Below are 22,294 nucleotides of genomic sequence, written 5' to 3' on the forward strand. Positions count from 1 at the left end.
GGCCCCCGGCCTGGAGCGCCTTTGTGCCCCACTCACCCGAGAGCACTCGCAGAAGCGGCCCGCGGCGGGGAGCCGGGAGGGAGACCAGTCAGCAGGAGGTGGCCGTGGGACTGGGGACGCCGGTGGGAGCGCCCCCGATGTGGCGCGGACGGGTGGGGAGGGGGGCGGCCAGGTGGTGATTGGCTGGGCTGCGGCTGGCAGCTCCGGGCCAAGAACAAAAGAGAGCGGGCGGCGGGCGGCCTCTGGAGTAGGCGCTCCCGCCCGCCCGGCGCGGGCTTCGGTGCTGGGGGAAGACGCACCCACCGCCCGCCCGCCGAGCAGCCTGGCTGGCGCGCTCGGTTTCTGCGCGAAAGCCGGCCGTGTACCTAGGAATTAACCGGCCGGCCCTGGAGGGGAGGGGTGGGGAGCGGGAAGTGGTGGTGGTGGGGGGGATGTTGAGCGCGCGCGAGAACAATAATAAGATCGTGTTTGCGGTCGCTGCCCGAGGAGGAATTCGGAGGAGGCGCGAGGCCCGGTGCTCGCGCCGCGCCCGGGAGCCCGGGAAAGAGGCCGCCGGCGGCGGCGGCGGCATGAGGCAGGCGACGCGGCGCCTGTGAGCAGCGCGCGGCGGCGGCAGCGGGGAACCTCAGCGCGGGGAGAGCCGAGCGGCCGGGGGCTCCCCTCCCCCGCTGCCGGGCGGTGATTTGCCGGGCCTGCTGCGCCCCCCGCCCACCCCTCGCCCCAGCTGCCGCCTCGCCGCTTCCCTTCGTCGGAGCGGCCGCTCGTCCGCCCGCCCGCCCGGCTCGAGGCCCGCGGGGAGCGCGGCGCAGTCTGTTGGCGCGCGGGGGGGCGGCCTCCCGGCATCTTCGCGGCGCCCAAGGACGACCAGGAAGGGGAGCGGCCGGGATGGCGCGTCCGCGGCCCCGCGAGTACAAGGCGGGCGACCTGGTCTTCGCCAAGATGAAGGGCTATCCGCACTGGCCGGCCCGGGTGAGTACGGCGGCCGCGCGCGCGGGCCCGCCCGCCCACCATTTTCCCCTTCATGATGGCGCGCCCGCCCCCTTTCCCCATCGCCTCAGCCCGGAGCGCGGAGCCCGCCGCGAGCGGCCGACTGCGGCCGGGGCTGAGGGCGCGGGCGGCGCTGCGCAGGGAGGACGGGGCCGCGCCGGAGGCGAGGGTTTCGGGCCGCGCCCGCACCCCGCGAGGGCCGCCATCCTTCCGCCCACTTTCGAAGGCGGCTCCGGCCCCGGCAGGCCCGCCGCTGCCTTCCTCCCGGAAAGCCGGTGGTGACCGGGAGCCCGCGCCGCCGGGAAGCGGGCCTGGAGTGGAGCCATCGCTCCGGGCAGGGTCGTTGGTAGACACCGCGGTCCCGGGCGAACGTCGGGGTACGTAGGGGAGCGTAGTGCAAATGGCTGTCGGAGAGCCGGCGGGTGCCCGCGGCGCAAATCCTGGAAAGGGGTAGTGGTCATTCAGAGCCAGCAGGAGCCTCTTGGCAGTCATTCATCCGTCTCTCGTTGCATCCTTCGCCATCCAGACTTGTTGAGTTTTCCCTGAGCGCGATTCCGGGTGCCCCGCCAGCCCTATCCTTGTCCTGGGGTACGTGCATCCTTGGTGCCCATGGTTCTTTTAAACCGACACCAAATAGCCGGGAGCTTGCAGCTTGGCAGTGGCTGGTGTGTCCTGTAAGCTTCTCGTGCCTTTTCACCTCCATGTTTGTTTTAGGTCAGATCCCAGACCTTATCCTCGGCCTCCCACAACAGTCCACAATAGCGCTCTCTTTCTGTGTAGCAGGGTTTTCGCTGGGCTCTTTCTCTAGAAAGCATCTGCGTGTAATACATAACATTAAATTTTATTAGGTCCTTTGCTAACATGTGTGCTTTGTGTCTTAAAATAAATCCCTTTTACTTTTATTTTATAACAGTTGGCAGTTAATTGCTTGAAATAAGAAACAGTGAAAAGGAGGGTCAAAGCATGTTGAAGATTATGTTAGTAAACTTGAGGAATAGAAGTAGACATGGGAAATAGTGGCATAAATATGAGTGCAGGCTCTAAATATGTTGTATTATATGCAAGTGAAGGTACTGAGATTCCCCCCTCCCCCAAATACACCCATTCACAAAAGGAAGTGACATCATGGGTGACCAGACTGAAATTTAGTGAAGTTGAAGTAATGGATGGACATAATCACTTTTTTTGTTTTTAGTTTGTCATGATTGTAAAATGGAAAGAACACTGGGTCAGGAACTGGGGGACCCTGGCATCTGGTCTGGGCTCTGTTATGGGCTAATCATCTCAACTGTCTGAATATCCGTTTCTGCAACTGTAAAATGATCATCTCTAGGATTCCTTCCAACACTAACAACCTCAGATTTCAAGGGGAAAAAACAGTCTTATTCAGATTTCGTGAGGCTGTGCAAATAACTTTTGTCCACATCTGAACTGTAGGTTTTCCTTAAATAAGGCAAAGTTTTCATGGTGGAATAATGGGTTATTTTTCCTACTACAGTGCCGTAATGTTTTGGGGCAAGATTTGTTACTTTAGGAGTCCTTTAGGGAACCCCTTGAGTATATTCGTCAAGTAAGAAATAAACAGCTATAGGGCACATATGTTTATACATAGTTAAAAGTGAATTAAAAGTTAGCATCACCAGTTGGTCATTTTCTTGTAACACAATGGCTTTCTTTAATCTTACCTCTGAAAAACATCTCCTGAGGGTCAAAAAGAAAATAGACTTAAAATTTCATTAACATGTTGCTTGCATATGTTGGCCACCTGTAGTAATTTTGAAACAAAAAAGTGCTGCAGAAGTAGTCATAGTTGTGTATTTAATTGTACATAAAATTCCTAGGAGTTATAGTTCCAAACCAAGGCAAAATGAAAAATAAAATGAGGAAATAAAATCAATTACATTGTTAGATAAGATACAGTAAATACAGGGAAAAAAATGTGTGTCTGTTCACATTTAACGCGAGCTCCTCAAGGGAAGGACCTAAGTCTCTCTAATTTTTAAAAAATATTTTATAGTGAGTGGCATGTTGTAATTTCCAAAGAAAGGTAAAGGTTAGAAAAAGAAGAAAGATATTTGAGTCCCTACTCTTTGTTACAGTTGAATGTGTCAGTGTTCTCGTTTTATTTTCATCCCAATTCTGTGAGATAGTATCCCCACTTTACACCTAGCTATAGCTTTGTAGATGATGATATTATCAAGTATGGGGGGGGAATCCTACTTATTTAAATTTCAAATATTATCCCTTGATACGGAGGCCAGCCATGTTGGGATTCTATCAGTATATGGCCATAAGGAATGAAACATAGGAGGGAGAACATGGAGGAAACATTTCTTCAGGCTATGGGGAGGAGCTTTCTGAGGGTCAGAGCTGGTCCACGTGGCATGGAGAAGTGACTTCTCTGCTGTAGAGAAGACATTTGTTTTGGTCCTAGGAATCCCCTTGTGAGGAATGTGAGCCTAGAGGATTCAGACATCTAGTAAATTTGATCCGGTTGGTTTCAGCTTTTGGCTGAGCTTCACACTCTGTGCCCAGGGTGTGTTCTGTAATCTAAGTTTCAGTTTACTAGTCTGTAAAATAGGGATAATTCTCACCTCACAGATTTAGTGTATGTAAAAGCACTAAGCAGCAGTACTTGAATGCTTTTTGCTTTTTGAATTTCTAATTTTTCCCCTGTATCACTATACTATTTAAAATTTTCAGCTATTACGTAGATTTGTTATTTGTCCAGCATTTTATCATGAAAAATTTCAAACATATAGAGAATTTAAAAAATTGTATAGTGAACAGCCATATATCTACCACCTAGATTCTGCACTTAACATTTTGTTATACTAGCTATGTCACCTATTTGTTCACATATCCATCCCTCTATCCATACAGCAGTCCATCTTTTTTTAATGCATTTCAAAGTAAGTTGCAGATAATTTACTCCTAGACACTCCAGAATGTATTTCATTAACTAGAGGTCAATATTTTTAATAGATTCTTTTTTTTCCTTTTGAGGTAAAATTTACATAGACTGAAACACACTTACCTTAAATGTACCATTCAGTGAGTTGACAAATGTATACACTGGTGTAATGCTAGCCCCTACTGGGACAGAACAGTACCAGTACCCAAGAAAGTTCCTTTATGCCTCTTCCCAGTTGATTCTTGTCCTCCTCCCTTTTCAGATATATTATTTTAACATTAAATAGCAACTGGCTGTTTCTAATGGAGTATACTTGCTGTATATGACTTTAAAAATTAGAAGTTCATTTATGCCTAAGGATTAACTAGCTTAATACTAAAAAATACTTATGCTAAAACAAGAGTCTCGAAGCCTTTTTTTTTTTAATTTTTAAAAAATATTTATTTTTTATTTTTGGCTGCATAGGGTCTTAGTTGCGGCATGCAGGATCTTTCACTGTGGCATGCGGGCTTCTCTCTAGTTCTTCTCTCCAGTTGTGGCGTGTGCGCAGGCCTAGTTGCCCCATGGCATGTGGGATCTTAGTTCCCTGACCAGGGATCGAACCCGAGTCCCCTACATTGGAAGGTGGATTCTTTACCACTGAACCACCAGGGAAGTCCCTCTGAAGGCTTTTGATTGTGTACCTTGTTGGTAAAGAAAAAAGAAAAATAGAGCATGCATCTCCGATATGTGTAAATTTACTTTAAAATTACATCTACATGTACTTTGTACTATTATATATATTATAAGATAAATACAAAAAAACTAATAGGGATGACAGATGATATAGATGATATTTTATGTTTTAAAATTCTTATTGGCAAAATGTCATTAATAGTACTAGATTAAGTTTATATTTTAAAAAGTACTAATTTTTGGAATTTTTTTGCCTCCTTCTTGTGAGATCTGACTAGATAGTCAGTTTTTATCTTTTAAAGAGATATTATAGAATAGAACTGTCAGCTTGGCCATTTCCTTGTTTGCTTGTGCTTACATTATTAGTGTCATCTTTGTAGGACTCCTTTAGCCACTTGTTCATTTAGCGAGAATTCTGTTAGAAGTAGATGTTCCATAATTCTACTCAACCAGGCACACACAAATGGCAATAAGTCACAGTATGCCTAAAGTGAATAAATATAATTATGTAAATAAGCACACTAGTGTTAATTGATGTATTGGATATTAGTAAAATTTACTTTTTAGGTGAAAGAATAAGAAACTAAGATAGAAGTTGTACTATTTTCTTCTCAGACCCCCTAAAATCATCTTGTGTATCCCTCGAGGTGTAAGCACTCTGCTTATGTTACCCCTACTCTAAAAAATGGAAAAACAAAAAACAATACAAAAACCAAAAAGTCTTAAAGCCCTTGTGTTTCAGTTAAAGAGCTTTTTAAAATATAACTTTATATGAGAACTCTCAAGCATCGTTAATAGGAGAGTAAATCGATATAACCACCTTAGAAAACTGGCCTGATCTACTGTAGTTAAACACACGCCTGCCTTGTGACTTGGCAGTCTGTTCTAGGCATATACCCAAGAGAATGGGTGTTTATGTCCACCAAAAGACTTGTACAGTAATGCTCATACATGGCGGCTTTATCCATAATAGCAGAAGACTGAAACAACCCAGATGTCCATCCACACGAGAATGGATAAGCAAATTTGTAGTATGTTTGTATAGTGGAGTACTACCCAGCAGTAAAAAGGGGCAGACTACTGATGCCCACAAAAATATGGATGAATCTCAAAAATATAAGGTTGAGTGAAAAAAAAGCCAGACACAAGACAGTACATTCTGTATGATCCCATGATGTTCAAAAACAGGCAAAGCTGATCAATGGTGACCAGTTTGTGGTAGGTGGAGGTGGTGGTGGGGTTACTGACTGGTAGGAGGCACTGGAAATGTTCTGTATCTTGATGTGGGTTTGTACGTATGTAAAAATTTATTAGGCTTGCACATGGGGATTTATACACTATTATGTATATAATGCCTCAATTTGTGTATATAATGCCTCAATTTTAAAAACACACACTTTGTGTGAGGTGGGGAAAAAGAAGAATCTAATACTCCAAGTTTCTTCATGGATTCAATTTCACCATTCTTAGCTTTCAGTGAGAAATTTTTTCCGTTAAGGCTTCAGTCCTACAAAGTTGCATCTTCCTTTGACTATTTTAGAAGCTTCATTTACTACTTCACAGCTTTCTCTTGAGGCTTCTTTGTAGTTCTGGATTCTGCCTCTGTCTTTTGCTTAACTCTACTAGAGTCTTTCTATTCCTTTCATGCTAAATCATTCATTGCTCATCATATTTTTGATCTAGCTCTCCACCTCTCACTTGTTAAAACTTAAGAATAAAGCATTTGACTTACCCCTCTATGACAGTTCAAAGATCTGAACTCTTATTGAACTTTTATTGAGTACCTACCGTATGTAAGGCACTGTACTAGGTGTATTTTTTCGTTTTTCTACCAACAGATTAAACTTGCAGCAATTTAAAAACATTGTAATTGAATAAAGTGTTTCCCTATCCTCTGTTAATGTAAATACTGGTTGGGAATCCTCAGTTTCTGATCCATAGTACTTTCCATTTTTTTTTTTGCCTTTGACAGTAAACTGCTAGACTGTGAACCTTTATTTCTGCAGACCAGGCTACATATTTTCAGAGAATCAGTTGACACTTAAATGCTTTTTAATCTCGACATAAAGTAAGATGTTTATAATCTTTATTACTTTGTCCCGAGTCCACAGAAATGCATCATTGGTTCATTCCTCAGGTAGAGTGGCACAGGCTCACTCAGCCTTTGCCCAAGAGACTATATTCACATTGCCAGTTTGAGACTGGCAAACTTTCTCATTTTCTTCAGCTTAACCCTGGGAGCAAACAAGCAACTTCAACTCCATACCAACATTTACATTTTCCATCAGCCAGGTGCATCTGTGTATGTGGCATATCCCCTTTGGAATGCCCTAATGACTACTTGTTGCCCCATGATTTGAAGAATATTAATTCTCTTAATTCCACTATATGAGTTTGTGTTTGATTCTTTTGGAAAATGATGGTTTAAAATGATATATGACTGTTGAAAATGTCTATTAGCATTAGAAAAACATTATAGACTAATAAGTATAGTAGAGCAAGAGCCCAAATATTCCTGTTTATTAGAGAAATATCTTCTATTGCAGAAGAGCCTCCAGATGTCTGATCAAAATATAGTCCACTTAATACGGTTGTTAGTCCACTGCAAAAAGATTTCTTAATCATTTCAAGCAGTACTGAAAGCATGGTCTGTGGACTGTTACCTGTCAGTGACAAGATAGATATAGAAATTGAGAGCAAGAGTTTAGAAACTTTTTTAGCAATTTGATAGAGTAACTTTTTGTTTGTGAATCTGATTTAAAATTGAGGTTTGTATGCCTTTTAATTTTAATTTTCTAATAATTCACCTTTAATCTATTTTATTAAAATGTCTGTAACTAATTAGAATTTTTTTTAATTGCTCCTTCACCACAGAATAGAAGTACTGACTATATAGGATCCTTAACAGTCAGTAGTGTTCCTTGCACTGAAAACAATTTGCTCATACTGTAAACTATTTAAACTATGCTTATTTAAAAGAGAATGGACTGACCTTCATGTTATATATTAATTTCAGCTGTGTAACAGAGTTACAGTTATTACACAAGTAATAATGTTCACTGTAGAAAGATTAACATCCCTAGACATAATTACAAGCATCATGAATATGCACCTATATGTTTAGGTACATAATTTTTGTAATGTATATACAGTTTTGCAACCTTTTTTCCCCACTAAACACTGTATCTTTAGAAGACTTTCAGTGGCAATGAATATGTTTTTATAACATTATTTGTAATAGCCATCTGGTAATTTATGGCGTGGACCTATTTTTATAAATTATAACTACTTGCTATTATAAGACATTTTATTTCCAGTTTTATACTATGAAAGAATACTCTGAGAAACATTCTTTTGGCTTAATTGTTATTTCCTTAGGACAAGTCTCTGGAAATTATATTTCTGAGTCAAGGGGCATGTGCATGTTTTAAAGCTTTGTATTACAAAGATTTAACTATCTTATCTTACCCACTACCAGAATAAGAGAATACTTGTTTTCTCACATATTCATTAAAAGTAGATGATTCAAATGTTTAAAAATCTTTCTCAATTTAATAAGCACAAATATTTAATTGAATTAATTTCTTTGGTTACAAGTTAGGCAGAATATATGTATCACATATGACATTCTATCAATAATGTATATGTGTCTTGATTATCAAGTTAGAATGAGTATATATAATAACACTACTATGAGGTAGATATCCCCATAAGAGAACCAAGACTTAGCTTAAGAAATTCACCTAAAGACAACTTAATTGTCTTAATCCCAGACTATTAAGAATGCCACAAGAACATAAGAAATGTGATATCAGATTAGGTAAAGGACTAAAGAAGCATTTGGCAGTATGTAAAAAGAACATACATATATGTGTGTTTGTAGGGCTACAAGTTTCTGTGAAGTTGGAAATCTTCAGTCAGAGAACACTTACTATTGTAACATTTATTATATTATCTTTAGTCTATATCTCTTTGAAAGACCTTTGACACAGGGCAATATAAAAATAAGTATTAGCTGTGCATTTAAAGAAAGCAGAGGCCTGTTAAAATCAATTCTGAATGAGTAGCATGATGTTGACTTAGTGTAAGTTCTAAAACCTTTATGTGTGAGAGAACACATCTACTTTGAACATCAGGTAGGGTAGTTATGAGAGTTACTGGTTCAGTAGAGCCTAGAAGCTAAATCATAAGAACTACTACTACTAGCCTGTGTAACTTCTTGCCAGTTTACTGCATTCTCAATCTCTGTAACAGCATTTTCCTATGTACTGTATATCACTGCCATTTGTATATATAATCTCCTTTCAGCTGATTAAAATGGAGGTAGTAATTGAATTTTTCTACTATATCTTCTTACTTGATAAGAATTTGCTGTAGTTAGTCAGGTAAGTACCATCTGTAGGGTCACAGAGAGCCACCTAGAGGTTAAAAAGAGTGAAATAATCCAATGATTGGTGAGCTCAGACATTTAGAGTGACATCCTCCAGATTTCTGAGCAAGACTTCCTGCCATGTCGGGAAAGACAACTAGACCAGGAGTTAAAAGATAAGCACCTCATTCTACCACTCTCTTGGTTTGTTAGGTTTGGGCATCTTTTTTTTATTACAACCTCTTTGTAAAACAGGGAGAGTGATAATTCTTAGTCTCACCCTTTTTCCTAGTAATCAAATGTGAAAATATACATGAAGAAAGTGTTTGCTAATTAAGTACCTAATAATTAACCTCCTAGAAACACCAGACCTAGTAAAGTCTCAGTAAATGTTTTTGTGGTTTGGCAAGTGTGTCTTTCAGCAGTTTCCTTGTGACTTTATAATAGTGAGTTGGCTTTAGGCTCTGGGAGTTGTAGGGACTTCCCATTAATATTGCCCCTCCAGATTTCTGAGTGTGATGAGCCATCTCTAGAGGGTCCACATAGCTTCAGGATTTGGGGGCAAACTAAGCTGGACTTCGTTGGCAGTTAAATGGTGCCTATGAATCAACTACTCCTCCCACTTGATCACTGAAACTCAAGCTCTGAGTGGATTCCCTAAGCCTGATTATAGAGTCTCGAAGGCTCTCCAAAAGTAGACTGGATAATTCTTACTAACATATTAGTAACTTCTTAGTTTCTATCAAAATATGTTTAAGATGAGAGTTGTTGTAAGTGATGGGTTCATTTAGGTTCAGTAGTGGTTAGCAAATATAAAAAGTTTCACAGAGATTGAAAAACTTTTATGTAGGGAAAAATGTCAAAAAATAAACCCCATGCCTTTAGAGCTCTTCTTCCTTTTTGTCACTGAAGTAGACTTTTGTACTAATGATATCTTTAATTTTGGAGGAAATGCATATTTAGAGGGAGCAGTGTTATGAATTCTCAGTTCATTTTTTTTTTGGAGTTAGCATATGTTAAATGGATTGAAAATTAATTCCCTCAAGACTTCTGTTTGACTTTCAAAATGAGACCAGCTATTTTCAAACAAGGCATAACTGTTCTTATCTCCTTCACTGGACTGCTACATGAGGATTAAGTCAATAATTTTGAAAAAGTATTTAGACCTTGGAAATGAGTCATGGTTGCTGATTGATTCTGTTGCAGTCTAGTCTAGTGGCTTTCAGACTTTTTTTGACTGTAACTGACAATAAGAAATAAATATTAATTTCATACACACACACTAGAAAAAGATTTTCACCACATCATACTATATGTGATGCATCCTGATGTTTTTATATTTCATTTTGTATAAAATCAGGTTGTAACCCACAAAATCAATTTCACTACCTGTAGTTTGAAAAGTACTGGTCTGGTCTGTTAGGCCAAAGGAAAATTAACCTATGTGAGTTATATATGTTTATATAGAACAGTAGTTGGATTTTTGAGATGAGTTAATAGTCCTGAGCTTTTTATTCTGCTGTAGCCATAGTCCTACATGGAGGTCACATGAACATAAGAAATGAAAGTTATGTTAGGACACTTAACCACCCTGGCCATTGTTTTACTTGATCTCCAAAGGTATACAGATCAAATATTTCTACTCTCATTTTCCTTCTATTCTTTGAACTGCAAATATACCTACTACTTTCTTAGCTTTCTCTATGAAGCTAATTATAGTTTCATACATACGGCTTGTTGAGGGTAATAAGCTTCATACATTTGCTAACTAGTTAGTGATAAACACTGACTATCTAGTGTTCCCTGGTTGATAATATTGAGGTTCTGGGGTTTTCTTGGGTTTGTGAGACTAGACTGTGGAGGTATCAGGCTATCTATGACTGGGATTGATATGGGCTTTTGTTAAGTCCAGAAAACCTATAGGTGGGGTAGGTTTGTGGTACCCTCTGAGGTGGATGTAAAGTCATGGGACTACCACATTTCTAATGGTTCTGTATCTTCTTTACAATCACTTTTGTCCAATCAAAAAGATTTCCTTGCTACTATTTAGATAACAGCAATCTTAGAAGAGACAATCTAATATTGATGATAGTAAGACACTCTTCAATTTCTGAAAAAGATATATTTCTGAAAAGTTATAGTAAGCACAGTTTTATATCTCACATCTGGCTGACTGACTCACACAAAATAAGTACACTTCTATTGGAAAATAGCCCCACTATACTAAGTGGAAGTATCTGGAAACAAAAGGGTTAGGTTAATCTTTGTGTTAAGTCAGGTATTCAAGAACTCTGGTGATTTTCCGCTCAGCTTTTTGTCACTGCTGTTGTTCACTGGCCCTGTCTTGTGCTAGGTGGGGTGGCGGGTGAAGGACAGAGCCTTTGATAGAGTTATGAAATTTGATGGTCTCCATTGTTCATTTTTAATAAGCTCCTTGTCTGGGGCAAATATTTATTTAACTACAAGGGATAGGTAACCCAGAACAAATGTGTCCCTTGTTTTTAATAGTCATAAAAGCAAATTACAGAAGTAGGGCAGCTCAGCAAGAGCGGGCGGTTAGAGAAGTTTGTTGAAGTGAAATAGAGATGATGGTGATTGAAGACCCCTCCTTTGCGCCACTAAAATTGCTTCTCATTCAATATTGTAAAATCCAACTACTGTGACCTCTCCGTTTTCTCTGGGTATCCCAGCTACCTCCTGGCTTCACTCCTTCCTTATCCAGATTAGACCTACATGATTACTTGAACTGCTCTCACCCCATGCACACTTTCATGCATTCACCCTACAAACTCCTGCTGAGACCAACTAGACATAATCACAAAGGCATGCAGACTGGGGCTGCTCCAGGATTAATTTCGTTAGGTCCTCAACACTGCTCATCACTCCTTTTACTTGACCTGGGTCAGTTCCTTGTCCATCCTCCTCAGGTGTTAGTAGATATTTTTACTACCCTCTTCCAACTCAACCTCTTTCCCCTTATTTTCAGCAAATTATTTTACTTTCATATTTTATATGTTCATTTTCAAGGTGCAGTGGAAGAGCAGGAGCTTTATGTGCAGATAAAGCTGTGTCTGCTGTCTCTATCCCTCAACAGATGAATGACCTTGGGTACCTAATCTCTTTGCTTTGATGGACTGTAAAATGGAGACAATAATGCCTTCTTTTCAGGGTTATTTCAAGGATTTTGAACATAAAGAATCTGAAGGGGTTTTTTTTGTTTTTTTTTTTTAAGAATCTGAAGTTTAACGGATGATCAAAAAATGTTTTTTTCCCTCTCCATCGCCTCTTCCCCATCCTCCTTACTAAGACCCTCCCCTTCTTGCTTGACCCCACCCTTTTCCTTTCTTCATTCAACATTCAGCAAATATTGATATTTTTGAGTGTTTGCTATGTCCCAAACACTAACACCCTAATAGATGCTGGGGGTAGAGAGGTAACCTAAACAAAGTTTTGTTCTCATAGACTTGAAGTCATCAGCCTCTTCCCCTCCACTGACTTTCTCTCTTCAGACTAGAAAGAATAATCTCTCCTATCTTCCAGGCACTGCTCTCTCTGCTTTCCTTGGAAGCCAAGCTTCTTTAAATAACTGACCTTACTGTCTCTTTCTCACCCCTCTCCCAGAAGTCACCATCACCTGCCAATTAATAGAATTCATTTCAATCCTAATTGTTGCCTCTGTGGAAATTAACACTGCTATTAAAAAATTCTCTTCTCTTGACTTCCCTCCTGTGTTTCTTTTGAAAGATTCTTCTGCTTCTCTAACCATACCTGTACAGGTTCTTCTTTGGCTTCAAGCCACCATTCTTCTAAATTTCTGTTTCAGGCCCAGACTTACTATTGTGAGCTTCAAATCCATACATCCGTTTACCTACTAGACAGCTCCATCTAGCTGTCCCTCAGGTACCACAAATTCATCATCAAAAGTAATCTAGCCACCCCTCCCAACCCAAGTATTCCTGTTTTACTTAAAGATTACTATTTAGCCAGTCACCCCCAAAAACAAAGACCTCAAATTATCCTAGATGCTCCTTATTCTTTGCCTCCAACATCTTATTGATCACCTAATGATGTCAAGATGGGCTGTGTAAATGGAGGCCTGGTGGTAGTTCTGATAGAGAAAAATACTGTGAAATTTGATTCATTATACAGCCCAGGGCAGCGTAAGAGTGCTAAACACAAAAGAACCTGAGGCATATTCATGTTGTAAACAGGATGTAATTCCAACAAAACAGTATGACATTAAATTATTAATTTAGATTTTTTGGTGTCATTTTATTTCTACTTAATAATATATTAATTTATCTTGGTTTTATAATGTATTGTTACAATAGTACCGTTATATTTGTGCACATTTCAGAACATGATAAAATTTTATGACAGCTGGGGTCCACATAATGTTGATATATTCCTTTTTTTTAAATTCATTTTATTGAAGTATAGTTGATTTACAATGTGTTAATTATTATACAGCAAAGTGATTCAGTTATACCTATATATACATACTTTTTCATATTCTTTTCCATTATGGTTTATCACAGGATATTGAATATAGTTCCCTGTGTAGGACCTTGTTGTTTATCCATTCTATGTACAATAATTTGCATCTGCTAACCCCAAACTCCCAATCCATCCCTCCCTAGCCCCCCTCCCCCTTGGCAACCACAAGTCTGTTCTCTAGGACTGTGAGTCTGTTTCTGTGTTGTAGGTAAGTTCATGTGTCATATTTTAAATTACACATGTAAGTGATATCATATGGTATTTTATCTGACTTGCTTAGCATGATGACTTACTTAGCATGATAATCTCTAGGTCCATCCATGTTGCTGCAAATGGCATTATTTCATTCCTTTTTATGGCTGAGTAATGCTTCATTATATATATATACCACATCTTCTTTATCCATTCATCTGTCAGTGGGCATTTAGGTTGTTTCTATGTTTTGGCTATTGTAAATAGTGCTGCAGTGAACATTGGGGTGCATGTATCTTTTTTTTTTTTCTTTTTCCCGGTACGCGGGCCTCTCACTGTTGTGGCCTCTCCCGTTGCGGAGCACAGGCTCCGGACGCGCAGGCTCAGCTGACATGGCTCACGGGCCCAGCCGCTCTGCGGCACGTGGGATCTTCCCAGACCGGGGCACGAACCCGTGTCCCCTGCATCAGCAGGCGGACTCTCAACCACTGCGCCACCAGGGAAGCCCGCACGTATCTTTCTGAATTATAGTTTTCTGTAGATATATGCTCAGGAATGGGATTGCAGGATCATGTGGCAACTCTATTTTTAGTTTTTTAAGGAACCCCCATACTGTTTTCCATTGATGTATTCTTTTATTCTTATTTTTCTAAGAATTATCAAGAATGGAAGTTAAATTTTGTCAAAGTTAAATTTTGTCAAATTGTAATAGTTTTGTAAGTTTTCTCTTTTGGCCTTGTTATTAATTATATATTTTAAATATTAAATTGTACTTGTATACCTGGAATACACCTTACTTTGTTTCAGTACAGTAACCCCCCCTTATCCATGGGGATACATTACAGTACCCCCAGTGGAATGCCTGAAATTGCAGATAATACTGAGCCCTATGTATACGTTTTTTCCTATACCTGTGTACCCATGATAGAGTTTAATTTATAAATTAGGCATGGTAAAATATTAAATAAATAATAAAATAAAACAGTTATATCAATACACTGTAATAAAAGTTACGTGAATGTGGTCTCTCTCAAAATATCTTATTGTATAAATTTAATGCCTTTTCCATCTTAACTAAACACTTATAATGCACTATGGCCATAACTTTTGCATTTTGGAGTGCAACAGCAAAACTAGCATGAATTTCTTTTTCCTTCACAATTTCATGGATAGAATATTCTTTCATACAGTAGATCTTAGCAACTTCAACAAATGGTATTTTTTCTCTCCTTATTAAGTTGAGAACTTTCACCTTTTCACTTAATGAAAGCACTTCACAGCTTCTCTTTGGCATATCCAAATTGCCAGCATCACTACTCTTACGCTTTGCAGCCCTCATTAAGTAAAATCAAGGCTACTTGAACACAAGCACTGCAACAGTTGATCTGATAACTGAGACAGCTACTAAGTTATTAACAGGTAGGATATGCTGGACAAAGGGATAATTCATGTCCCACTCCAGGATGGCTTGAGATTTCCTAACACTACTGAGAATGGCATGCAATTTAAAACTTATGAATTGTTTATTTCTGGAATTTTCCATTAAATATTTTTGGACCATGGTTGATCACAGGTAACTGAAACCACAGAAAATGAAACTGCAGATAATGGGGGACTATTGTATATACATTTCTCTTTTTGTTGAGATATAATTTAGGTAACATAAAATTCACCTGTTTAAGTTATACAGTTCAGTAGTTTTTATTATATTCACAATGCCGTACAACCATTGCTAATTCTAGAACATTTTTATCACCCCAAAAGGAAATGCATACCCATTAAGCAGTCTGTCATCATCCATCCTTACCCCCAATCCATGACAATCACTAATCTACTTTGTCTCTAAGAATTTGCTTATTCTGGATATTTCATTTGGAGGTATCATAGAATATATGGCCAATTGGACTTCCCTGGTGGTGGACTTCCCTGATGGTGCACTGGCAGGTGGATTCTTAACCACACAGGTTCGAGCCCTGGTCCGGGAAGATCCCACATGCTGTGGAGCAACTAAGCCCATGCACCACAACTACTGAGTCTGTGCTCTAGAGCCCGCATGCCACAACTACTGAGCCCACGTGCCACAGTTACTGAAGCCCACGCACCTAGAGCCCATGCTCCACAGCAAGAGAAGCCACCGCAATGAGAAGCCTGCGCACTGCAATGAAGAGTAGCCCCTGCTCGCCACAACTAGAGAAAGCCCGCGCACAGCAATGAAGACCAAACATAGCCCTCCATAAATAAATAAATAAATAATTTTGTGTGTGTGTGTGTGGTACACGGGCCTCTCACTGCTGTGGCCTCTCCCATTGCGGAGTACAGGCTCCAGACATGCAGGCTTAGCGGCCATGGCTTACTGGCCCAGCTGCTCCACGGCACGAACCCGTGTCCCCTGCATCGGCAGGCGGACTCTCAACCACTGCGCCACCAGGGAAGCCCAAATAAATTTATTTTTAAAAAAAGAATATATGGCCAATTATGTCTGGCTTCTTTAATTTAACATAATATTTTCAAAGTTTATCCATGTTGTAGCGTGTATCAGTAGTTTATTCCTTTTATTTATTTATTTAATATTCATTTATTTATTTGGTTGTGCCAGGTCTTAGTTGCAGCAGGTTTGCCCCTTAGTTGCCTTAGTTGCAGCAGGTGTGCCCCTTAGTTGCGGCTCGCTAGCTCCTTAGTTGTGGCATGGGAATTCTTAGTTGCGGCATGCGTGTAGGATCCAGTTCCCCGATGAGAGATCAAACCCAGGCCTCCTGCATTGGGAGCACGGATCCCCAACCACTGTGCCACCAGGGAAGTCCCAGTAGTTTATTCCTTTTAATGTCTGAATAACATTCCATAGGTATTCCACATTTTGTTTATCTGTTCATCAGCTGATGGGTATTTGGGTCATTCCCACTTTGGGCTGTTATAAATAATGCTGCGATGAACATATGTATACAGCTTTTTATGTGGATTTAATGTTTTCAGTCTCTTGGGTATATACTTAGGAATGGAATTGCTGGGTCATATGGTAACTCTTTGTTTAACCCTTTGAGAAATTCCCAGGCTCTTTTCCAAAGCTGTTATACCATTTTACATTTCATATAGCCTAATGACCTTGACTAGAACCTCCAGTACAATGTTGAATAGAAGTGGTCAAAGTGGACATCCTTGTCTTGTTTCTTATCTTATGCAGGAAATTTTAGTCTTCCACAATTAAGTATGATGTTAGCTGTGGGTTTTTCTTAGATGCCCTTTATCAGGTTGAGGGTGTTTCCTTGTATTCCTAGTTTGTTGAATGTTTTTATCATGGAAGGATGTTGGATTTTGTCAGATGCTTTTCCCACATCTATTGAGATAACCATGTGATGTTTTGTCTTTTGTTCTATTAATATGGTGTATTATATTGATTGATTTTTGTGTGTTAAACCAATCTCACATTCTTGGAATAAAACTTCTTGGTCATGGTGCATAATTCTTTTTATACATTGCTGGATTCTGTTTGCTAATAAGAAATAGAATCCCTGACACATGACGGTTGAACTTATAATTTTTCGACTTCATGATGGTACAAAAGTGATACACATTCAGTAGAAACCACACTTCAAGTTTTGAATTTTGATCTTTTCTCAGGCTAGCGGTATGCAGTAAGATACTTTCTCCTGATGCTGGGCAGTGGCAGTGAGCCGTAGCTCCCAGTCAGCCACACTGTCACTAGGGTAAACAGCCAGTACACTTAGAACCATTCTGTATCCATACAACCATTCTGTATTTCACTTTCAGAATGGTATTCCATAAATTACATGAGATGCTCAACATTTATTATAAAATAGGCTTTGTGTTAGATTGTTTTGCCCAACTGTAAGTTAAGTGTTCTGAGCACATTTAAAGTAGACTAGGCTAAGCTATGATATTCTGTATGTTAGGTGTATTAAATGCATTTCTGTCTTAATGATAATTTCAGTTTATGATGGGTTTATTGGGATGTAACTCCATCATAAGTTGAGGGAGATCTGTATTTTTGTTGTAGATTTTTGCATCTATAGTCGTAAGTGATACTGATCTATAGTTCTGTTTTCTTGTGATGTCTGTTTCTGGGATCCTGGTATCAGAGTAATACAGTCCTCAAAAAATGAGTTGGGGAGTGTTCCCTCCTCTTCTGTTTTTTGAAAGAGTTTGTGAAGGATTGGTATTAATTCTTTAAATGTTTGGTATGATTCACCAATGAAGCTATCTGGACCTGAGCTTTTCTTTGTGGGTGTTTTTTTTTAATTTATTTTAAACAGCTTTATTGAGATTTAACTGACATGAAATATTGTGTAAATTTAAGGTGTACAATGTGCTGATTTGATACACATAATAAAGTGATTACGCTAGTAGGGTTAGTTAGCACTTCAGTCACCTCACATAATTACCATTTCTTTTGTAGTGAGAACTTTTAAGATTTACTCTCAGCAACTTTCAAGTCTATACAGTATTGTTAATTATAATCACCATGCTGTATGTTAGATCCCCAAAACTTATTCATCTTATATAACTGGAAGTTTGTATCCTTTGACCAACATCTCTCAATTTACCCTACCCTCCAGTCCCTAGCAACCATCATTCTACTCTTGTTTCTATGAGTTGCGCTTTTTTAGATTCTTTGTGGTAGTTTTTTTATTATTATTTATGGTATTTTTTAATAATTTAATCTCCTATTATAGCTCTACTCACATTTTCTATTTCATCTTCAGTGGGTTTCAATAGTTTGTGCCTTCCTAGGAATTTGTTCATTTTATCTAGGTTATCTAATTTGTTGGCATACAGTTACCCATACTATTCCCTGATAGCCTTTTTTATTTCTGTAAGGTCAGTAGTAATGTTCTCTTTTCGTTCCTGATTTTAGTAATTTGAATCTTCTCTCTTTTTTCTTAGTCATTCTAGCCTAAGATTTGTCAATTTTATTGATCTTGTCAAGGAACTAACTTTTGGTTTCATTGATTTCCTGTATTTTTCTATTGTCTATTTTACTTATTTCCACTCTAATCTGTATTTTTTTCTTCCTTTTATTTGCTTTAAGTTGGTGTGCTATTCTTTTTCCAGTTTCTGAAGGTAGAATGTTAGGTTATTGATTTGTGGTCTTCCTTTTTTTTTTTTCTTTAAATTACATGAATGAATCAACAGTTTAAATTTTATTTATTAATTTATTTATTTTGGGCTGTGTTGGGTCTTCGTTTCTGTGCGAGGGCTTTCTCTAGTTGCGGCGAGCGGGGGCCTCTCACTATCGCGGCCTCTCTTGTTGCAGAGCACAGGCTCCAGACGCACAGGCTCAGTAGTTGTGGCTCACGGGCCCAGTTGCTCCGTGGCATGTGGAATCTTCCCAGACCATGGCTCGAACCCATGTCCCCTGCATTGGCAGATTCTCAACCACTGCGCCACCAGGGAAGCCCCATGATCTTCCTTTTTAATATAGGTGTACATAGCTATAAATTTCTCTCTAAACATTGCTTTCACTGCATCCCATAAGTGTTGGTATATTATGTTTATGTTTTCATTCACCTACAAGTAATTTTAATTTTCCTTGTGATTTCTCCTTTGCCAATTGTTTATTCAGCAGTGTGCTAATTTCTATATATTTGTGAATTTCCCAAATTTCCTTTTATTAGTAATGTCTAATTTCATTACCTTGTGGTCAGAGAACATACTTTGTACGACTTCAGTCCTTTTAAATTCATTGAAGCATGTTTTATGACCTAATAATGTATGTTCTATTCTGGAGAACACTCCATGTACACTTGAGAAGAATGCGTATTCTGCTGCTATTCAGTGAAGTGTTCTATAGATGTCTGTTAGGTCTAGTTAGTTTATAGTGTGTTCTGTTTCCTTTTTGATCTTCTGTCTAGTTTAGTTGTTCTATCCGTTATTTAGAGTGAGGTATTGAAGTCTCCATCTATTATTGTTGAATTGCCTATTCTCCTTTCAGTTCTGTCTGTTGTAGTAAGTCTTTTGTCTGATTTCTTTAGCAGCTTTGCTGATTTGGTAAAATGTGTGGTAAGCTTTCCAAGTTTTAGATGCCCTAAAATAATTTCTATTTTTTTAAAAATTATTTTTGTTTATTTATTTTTGGCCGCATTGGGTCCTCATTGCTGCATGTGGGCTTTCTCTAGTTGTGGCGAGCGGGGGCTACTCTTGGTCACAGTGTGCGGGCTTCTCATTGCGGTGGGTTCTCTTGTTGCAGAGCACGGGCTCTAGGCACACGGGCTTCAGTAGTTGCAGCATGTGGGCTCAGTAGTTGTGGTGCACGGGCTTAGCTGCTCTGCAGCATGTGAGATCTTTCCGGACCAGGGTTCAAACCCGTGTCCCCTGTGTTGGCAGGCGGTTTCTTAACCACTGCGCCACCAGGGAAGTCCCTAAAATAATTTCTATTTAGCAAGCAAGCAAGTCTGTTTCCAAGACTTGAAAGACCTTAAAACCACTTCAGGCCTGGAAACTTTTTGAGGGTTTTTTCGGGCATCTTTTAAATCAATTTCATGGTTATTGGTTTATTCACATATTCCACTCTTCTTGAGTCAATTCTACCATTTTTATTTTCCTAGAAAAGTGTCTATTTCATAGATATAGTAAACCTTCTAGTGTAGATTTTATATATATATATATATATCATTCTACTATAATTTTTAGTCTCAGTCACTGTAGTTACATCTCATTACTAATTTTATATATTTAAAAAAAATTTTGTATTTAGATTTGCCAAAGATGTGTCAGCTTTATTGTCATTTTTTCACCAAAACTCTAGCTCTTGGTTTTTATTTTTCCCTTTTTTTTTTTTTTTTTGGTTAATCAGTTCTCCTATTTTTTTCCCCTTACATCATGAATTTCTGATTTCATCTTCACTACTTCTATTTCAAAAGTCATGAAATTCCTTTGAAATTCTTTTTGAAAATGAAAATTTTTAAAGCTAGTTTTCCTAAGGTCAGATTTGGCTTCAACATGTAGATTTGGGTAATTGGTGTTTTATAATCATTTTCAATATAGATTTTAATCGTGATTTTCTTTTCTTTTTTGGCCTAAGAGATGTTTAGGAGATAATTTTAGAAATTATCATTGGTTAAAAGTTTTTATACAGGCCTTCCCTGGTGGCACAGTGGTTGAGAGTCCGCCTGCCGATGCAGGGGACACGGGTTCGTGCCCTGGTCTGGGAAGATCCCACATGCCACGGAGCAGATGGACCCGTGAGCCATGGCCGCTGAGCCTGCGCATCCGGAGCCTGTGCTCCACAACGGGAGAGACCACAACAGTGAGAGGCCCGCGTACCGCAAAAAAAAAAAAAGTTTTTATACAATGTTTAAATTTGTTTTTTTAGCATGATTACCTTGTTATCAGAGTATGTAGCCTTTTAAACTAATTTTTAATTTGAGTTTTCTTTTAATATGTGATCAGCTTTTTAAAAATTATTTATTTGTTTACTTATTTGGCTGCACTGGGTCTTAGTTGCAGCATGCAGGATTTAGTTCCCTGACCAGGGATTGAACCCAGGCCCCCTGCATTGGGAATGCAGAGTCTTAACCGCTGGACCACGAGGGAAGTCCCCGTGATCAACTTTTTAAAAGTGTTCTTTGTATTCCTAAAAAGAAGGCTTCTGTAGCAGTCAATATTTAGAGATGCAGAAGTATAGCTACCATATCTATTATATTTCTACATATCTCTCACAATATTTTTGACTATTTAGGAAATTTCAGGGCTTCACTTGCCACATAAATGTTTAGGACTTATAACTCCAGGGTAGTGTACCTTTTGTCAGAATATAATGATCCAAGTGGGCGCCTCTCTGTGCACGGGAAGATGGCCATACGGGTGACCAAGTCAGTGCTGTTCGTGTGTCTGGGTAACATCTGTCAATCGCCCATTGCAGAAGCAGTTTTCAGGAAACTTGTAACTGATCAAAACATTTCAGATACTTGGAGGATAAACAGTGCAGCAGTGTCCACGTATGAACTAGGAAACCCTCCTGATTATCGGGGGCAGGCTTGCATGAAGAAGCGTGGTTATCCCCATGAGTCACGTTGCCTGGCAGGTTACCAAAGAAGTCTTTGCCACTTTTGATTATATACTATGTATGGATGAAAGCAACCTGAGAGATGTGAATAGGAAAAGTAATCAAGTTAAAAACTGCAGAGTGAGAATTGAATACTTGGGAGCTAGGAGCCACAGGAACAGCTCATTATTGAAGATCCTTATTATGGTAAGGATGCTGACTTTGAGACCGTCTACCACCAGTGTGTGCAGTGCTGCAGAGCCTTGCTGGAGAGGGTTCACTGACCCAGGTCCAGTCCTGCTGTGGCCCAGGCTCGTCCCCATAGGCCTGCATTCTCAGTCGAGCGACACAGTGTCACCATTCCCTAGCCAAGGCCGCAGCCCTTTCTTCAGTTGGCTCACTGTTTCCTACCTTAAAAAATAATTGTAGATGGAAATCAGTTGTTGTGTTTGGTGGAAGAATAAATAAAATTTTTGATTCAGACAGTTTATGGGGTAAATGTTCTTAGACTAGTTGAACCTCCCACTTCACCCCAGCTACAAAAATAGTGGAACAGACAAAATAGTAGAGCAATAAAATAGAACATAATGAAGTAAAACATCACTGTAAGGCCCATTAGCATCTGAGCCCATCGACACTTCCAAGAATCTGCACTACGTCT

At 39.6% G+C, this 22,294-nt stretch overlaps 1 protein-coding gene and 1 pseudogene across 1 annotated transcript in view; both read left to right on the forward strand.

The window, feature by feature from the left end:
- Positions 1-298: 298 nt before the first annotated feature.
- Positions 299-22,294, forward strand: part of HDGFL3 (HDGF like 3) — a 74,892-nt gene continuing 52,896 nt past the window's right edge. The window contains exon 1 of the mRNA XM_029236965.1: positions 299-969. Coding sequence (XP_029092798.1) covers positions 886-969 — 84 coding nt within the window. The 5' untranslated portion in view covers positions 299-885. The remainder of the gene's footprint in view (positions 970-22,294) is intronic.
- LOC114903743 lies at positions 21,441-22,181 on the forward strand (annotated as a pseudogene).

This window comes from Monodon monoceros, unplaced genomic scaffold (assembly GCF_005190385.1).
Source record: "Monodon monoceros isolate NGI ecotype Baffin Bay Population unplaced genomic scaffold, NGI_Narwhal_1 Super_Scaffold_21, whole genome shotgun sequence".
In the NCBI taxonomy this organism is placed as follows: Eukaryota; Metazoa; Chordata; class Mammalia; order Artiodactyla; family Monodontidae; genus Monodon; species Monodon monoceros.